Below are 5,681 nucleotides of genomic sequence, written 5' to 3'. Positions count from 1 at the left end.
TTACCAATCAAAACGTTCCGTCTATGATTATGATATTGTATACCAAAGGTGGAAGAAGTGTTCTGACTTTGTTGTAACTCTATCATATTGAACGAAGTATTGTTTTCCTTATAAACATATTTGTCTTCAGATGAGTTGGACTATAGGATCATCATATTCATATTCATTAGTATAATAGCGGTATAACACGGAATTCCTGTATCAAACAAAATATTTGTACTTGAAGCTATCTAGATGAACACCAAAGAGGACTTAGCCTCATGGTTGAATTTGTCGCAACAGCAATGTATAGAGCTAATGATAGCCAATAGGAGCTGGTGCATCCCTCAGTTCTTTTCCCTGAAAGTGGATATCCTACAGGAGAAGAACATAATTGTATAAAATCCAACGTACAAATGCAATCAGAATATGCAGATGTGAATACAGTCATACCAAACATGGTCAATTAATTAATCCTCCCTAGAAAAGCAAACAATGAACCTACCGACCACAAATCAAGGATAAGAACATACCACAAGAAGAAAATGCATCTTTCACATGATACCAAGTCTACCAAAGTGGTTAGGTTTTTGATTCTCTAACCTCCATATAGTTTACTAATATTTCAGTAGAAAGTTAAGTTAATCAGCATTTTGTAGGTGAAATGAATGATGGAATGGATACTCTCAGCTGCAAACTAATGAATGTGTCTGTACAATCCTTTATATTGAAATTGTAGTTAGGGCTGAGGAAATTGGAAGAATTGTCATTTTTAGTTGTCTTTAGACTACCATCTATATATCCATATATCTTAAATGCACAATTTTCAAACTCTATGTTCCAAGGGGAAAAAATCATATCTAACTTCTGAGAGAAAATTAAATGAAAGAAGCATAAACAATTTCAGAGGATATGTTACAACACAACCAAAAGATAAACATTTTTTGAATGACACTCACCGAAGCAAAATGGTTCACATCTCGGTGATGAGCTTCATCGGCACGAATGACGGTTATAACATCTTTCAATTTGGCGTCCTTGGGAAGCCTCCAATAATCTATTGCAATGGCAGGAGCAGGAACATTTTCAATTGCACCACTCTCTAGGTCCCTCAAGAACTCAGTGTAAGAATGTATGGCCTCCTCCTCAAGATACCCAACAACTCTATGAGCTAACTTTGGGGAGAGTAAGTAAAGCCCAAAGAACGCGTTGAAGAAAACTCCCTGGACAACAAGAACAAGTATTCTTTCATACCATTTAGGCTTCACAAGTTCCACCATGGTCATTAAGTGCATTCTCTCATTCTCTGCTTCCTCAAGCAATGCTTTGATCCAGCCCCCACTGTGCTGAAACCTGCGGAGCGACCTCAGGTGCAACAACACTCCTCCCACCATTCCAGGAACAGCTGCAACTGTTTCAAGCATCATTGCACGGCAACCATATTGTCTCTGGAAATATCACGCCATGGATTATGATGAAGGACAACTTATACACATGGAAAATATCTTGATAGTTTTCTAATGAAGTTGTGGTATCTCTTTATATATCCCCCTTTATACACATTATATACAGGCTTCTTTTATATTTTGTTGGGGATTATGTCCGCTATAGGAGATTTTATACTACACACCTTGAAAAAAACATCAGTCGGAATTCTGATGAGCTTCACTGTCCTATAAGCAACTTTATCCAGAAAATTCTTTGGAACATGATGCTTGGTCAAATCAATTGACAAGTTTGAATGGTAAGTCTCCCACGGCTGCATAGACAAAAAGGAAAACATGCTAACATCCGTTCAAAGATAGCCATAGCCCAAAAAACTAGTGGTTCTATATACTGATATAACCTCTTTAAAAGAATTCCAATAATTATCAGCATGACAAAACAACTAACAAAAAACCTCTACTTCATAAGAGCAACAAAATCTTGTGGTAATGCTAAGATTTACCTTAACAGATCGTAAATTTCATAATGAACTAACCAATGCACGGAAATTCGCATGAACATTTATATTTCAGAGCTATAGAACTATAAAAAGCCATAAATATATAGAGTACAAAATAATTAATAATTTGCCGAATCAAACAATCAGAAACTGAATCCTCAGTTCCTCACCATGAAGCAGTTCCAAGGCCACTCCGTCCCATCCTCTCTCGTAACCTTCTGCCTCGAAATCCCCCAATAACTCGAGGCCACAAGGCTATTGCCTTCACTCTTCTTCTCCTCCTTCTTCTTTTCCGTCGAATTTGCCTCAACAGGCGACCGCAGGGACTCGGAAGCCATCATTCTCTTCCAGCAGGGGAATCCTCTTTTCAAGCCACCAGCACCCGCGCAGTGGCGGCTCATTTCCGCCGCCATAAACGGCATCACCGTCGCAGTTGCAACCGCCGTGCCACTACGGTTACAGTCATTCCTGCCGTTGATCAGAGCTCGGAGAACCACAGAACTGAATGCAGAATGCTTCATCGTTTCGAGAGAAGAATCGCGTCTCTTATTGAAACTTCTTCAACTGAATTGCCACGAATTTTTAAATTGCAGTTTAACGAGGAGGAAGCTTAGCGGTTATGTATGGAGGGAAATAGAAGCGCCGGAGTAGAAAGTTTCGGTGCTGTGCATGTTTCGTGTGATGAGTGAGGGCTGAGCGGTTAGAAGTGTTTTTGACCGTGGATTTAGGCGGTTAAGATGTAATGGAGGGAGTTTGATTGGCAATAGAGGCGCGCAGTTTTAGATAAGAAACTGTCACGAAAAATGAGCATCTAGTTTGATCGAGTAAGGCGGTTAGAGTGGATCAGATTCAGTGCAGCGTATACTATGTAGAGCCTGCATAGCCAAATAGGCAAATAGCGCTTGTCCTTTTATCAACCGTTGACCGTTGATATCCCAAAGGGTGAAAGGGAGGTGCAATTTGGGAAGAAAAATGTTATTTTAGAAAAGAGTAATACTGCAAAGTTCAAATGAGTTTTTTTTTTTTTTTTATAAATGTTGGACACCTTAGTCTAAAAAAAACTTTTAATAAAATTATTCCTCAAAATTTTATTTCGTAAAAGAATTTGTTTCTTGTTAGATTGTCTATTATCAATGATCAATTATCAATTACATATATAATAGGGATACAAAAGAATTGGTGTATAATTTTCCTTTTTTTAAATATTCTTCATCAAATACAATTAATAAAAAAAATAAGACACTTTATTAACTCTAAGAGTTGAACAATTTTTTTTTTTATATATAATTGTTTCAAAGTGTTTTAATTTGTGGAGATTGATGATGGTCCAAACTTTTGAAGTGCTCCTTAGTGCGTGTATAAACGATGATTGGAGTATTCTAATGTCAAGGTTAATAGATATTTTGAACTAGATCCTGCACCATAATTTTCAACGTTATTCATAGTTTTTTCATGGTGGATGGTTATCTTGGGAGCGTCAGATTTGTTCCTGAAGTCGGATTTAAGATTGAATCTAAGGATCGTATCCGATCATTCATATGCGAGCGCGTTTATTATTTCGAATTCTTTAAATTTTGAATTTTACTTTATAAGTTAAAATGTGATCTTTTTATTATTTATTTTATAAATAGAATAAAAATAAATATAAAAAAAATTATTCAATAATAAAAAATTATACTTTATCTTTTAAAATAAAAATTTAAAATTTAAGAGATTCAAATTCAATTGTTCTATACCAAGTTGAATTAACTTACTACTTCTAGCCGGAGTTTTACTAAGAATATTTTATTTGATAGGATATAGTATTATATTAGTATCCTACATTTGGATGTAATCATGTTTTAGTTTTTAAGGTTTAAAGTGTCCTATTTAAATACAAAAAAGTTTTATTTAGCTTTAATTTAGTTTCACCGTGAAGTCAAAGTTAAATAATTAATAGAATGTCCTACATGACAGCAGTACAAGAATAAAGTCGATAATTTGGAGAATAAGTACAAGCTCCAAAGGCACAAAATCAACTGTAGATGCATCAATACATTTATTTATCATTCCCCTTAGTTCTATAAAAAAATATTTCATTTAAACTATAAGATGAGTGATAAATAAATGTATTGATGCATTCACGGTTGATTTTGTACATATGGAACTTGTACTTGTTCTCTAGATTATCTTGTTCTTATACTGCTGTCATGTAGGATATTCTGTTAATTATTTAACTTTGACTTCACGGTGGGACTACATTGAAGTTAAATGAAACTTTTTTGGATTCAAATATGACACTTTAAACTTTAAAAAAAACAAAACAAGATTACACCTAAACGTAAGGGACCAATTTAGTACTTTACCTTATTTGATATTAGGCTTCTTGGGTCATTGAGCTCATGTAAGTACAATAACATGTTTATTATCTTGACTAACATCAAATTTTTTACCGTTATCGATATTTAATTTATAAAAAATAGATTTAGGATTAAATACGATTTTGGTTCTTAAAGTATATGCCAAAATTTTTTCGTCTCCAATATTTTTTTGCATATAAAATCGTCCCTAAAATTTAACTTGATTTTAAAATCGTCCTTTTTTACTTAAATCCTAAAATTTGGAACAAAATTACCTCTAACAAAAAAATCATAAAATAAAATAAAAAAGAAAAGAAAAGAAAAAGAACAGACGAGAGAGAGAAAGATAACCACGAGGAAGGAAATAAGAAGAAGGGGGAAGTATTGAGGATATAAAAGGAAAAGTAGAATAACTAGAAGGGGTTAGAAGTAATTTTCTGTTTTTAGTTAGTGTAGCAGTTCTATATGTTAGAAGAGAGAGCTATGGCTTGGGCGGGTATCTTCTATTCTCTCATGTATAACCCTAACAGTTTAGTGCACTATTTTTCAGAGTAATCTTCTCAGATTTGATAGATCCTTCTCTGCTTTATTGTCTTCTAGGTTTTAGCTCTTTGTTATGAATCTTTTGTTCATTTCTTGTTCTTTGAGCTTCTGTACTTAAGCTCCTACATGGTATCACGAGCTTTTGATTTTTCTCAACCATGAATGCATCTCCGCATTCATCTAACAATTCACTTTCTGGGACCAACAATAACAATTCGAATCTTGAAAATTCTAGCAACAACAACAATTCAAACCCTGAAAATTCTGCTAACAACAACAAAAATAATCTTCTTGCTAATTTCAATTCCTTTTCTTTCTCACCTCAGTTGTTCAACACCCGCCCCTTTACTCCGATTAGTGATAAATTAGAAGAAAGAAATCAGAAGACTTGGCAACAACAAGCATTGGAGGCAGTTAGAGGTTAGCTTTTGAAAAATCATCTTTATAAAGATCGTGTTCCTCTCAGATTCACTACGATTGAAGATCAACAAAATGGAATCGAGTCATCAGTATATATCCAGTGGCTTCAAGATGATTATAATCTCCAATCTTGGCTTTTGGCATCTATTGATCCTATATTCAAAACCAAAATGGTTGGTTGCTCTTTCAGTCATGAATTTTGGGGCAGAATTGAACAATATTTTGAAGAATCAACCAAATATCGTGTCAAACAGCTCAAAGCACAAATAAAGACTATCAAGAAGCAAGGTTCAACAGCTTCTGAATATATTTCAAAAATTAAGGAGATTGCAGATTCTTTAGCAGCTTTAGGCTCGCCTTTAACCGTTGAAGAACATATTGATGCACTGCTTGAGGGATTGAATGAAGAATATCAAGTTCTAATTCACACTGTCAATTCCAAACGAGAAATTTTT

At 34.4% G+C, this 5,681-nt stretch overlaps 1 protein-coding gene across 1 annotated transcript; it reads right to left on the bottom strand.

Moving 5' to 3' along the window:
- Window positions 1–2,709, bottom strand: LOC107631638 (ubiquinol oxidase 2, mitochondrial). The gene is made up of 4 exons (XM_016335143.3): window positions 2,095–2,709; window positions 1,610–1,738; window positions 939–1,427; window positions 1–354 (listed from the first exon to the last, which is right to left on the bottom strand). Exons 1-4 carry the CDS (start codon window positions 2,443–2,445, stop codon window positions 295–297), a joined length of 1,029 nt encoding a protein of 342 aa, XP_016190629.1. The 5' UTR covers window positions 2,446–2,709; the 3' UTR covers window positions 1–294.
- Window positions 2,710–5,681: the final 2,972 nt, after the last annotated feature.

Source organism: Arachis ipaensis, chromosome B3, assembly GCF_059453495.1.
Source record: "Arachis ipaensis isolate K30076 ecotype BB chromosome B3, ASM5945349v1, whole genome shotgun sequence".
In the NCBI taxonomy this organism is placed as follows: domain Eukaryota; kingdom Viridiplantae; phylum Streptophyta; class Magnoliopsida; order Fabales; family Fabaceae; genus Arachis; species Arachis ipaensis.
The sequence above is the reverse complement of the archived record's forward strand: the minus strand, read 5'-3'. Positions and strand labels throughout refer to the sequence as shown.

Excerpts from the sequence above, each read along its gene's own strand:
- LOC107631638 (XM_016335143.3), bottom strand. The coding sequence starts at position 2,445 with ATGAAGCATTCTGCATTCAGTTCTGTGGTTCTCCGAGCTCTGATCAAC. Across the intron at positions 1,428-1,609 it reads CGACTGATGTTTTTTTCAAG|AGACAATATGGTTGCCGTGC; the intron begins GTGTGTAGTATA and ends TGATATTTCCAG. Across the intron at positions 355-938 it reads ATGTGAACCATTTTGCTTCG|GATATCCACTTTCAGGGAAA; the intron begins GTGAGTGTCATT and ends CTTCTCCTGTAG.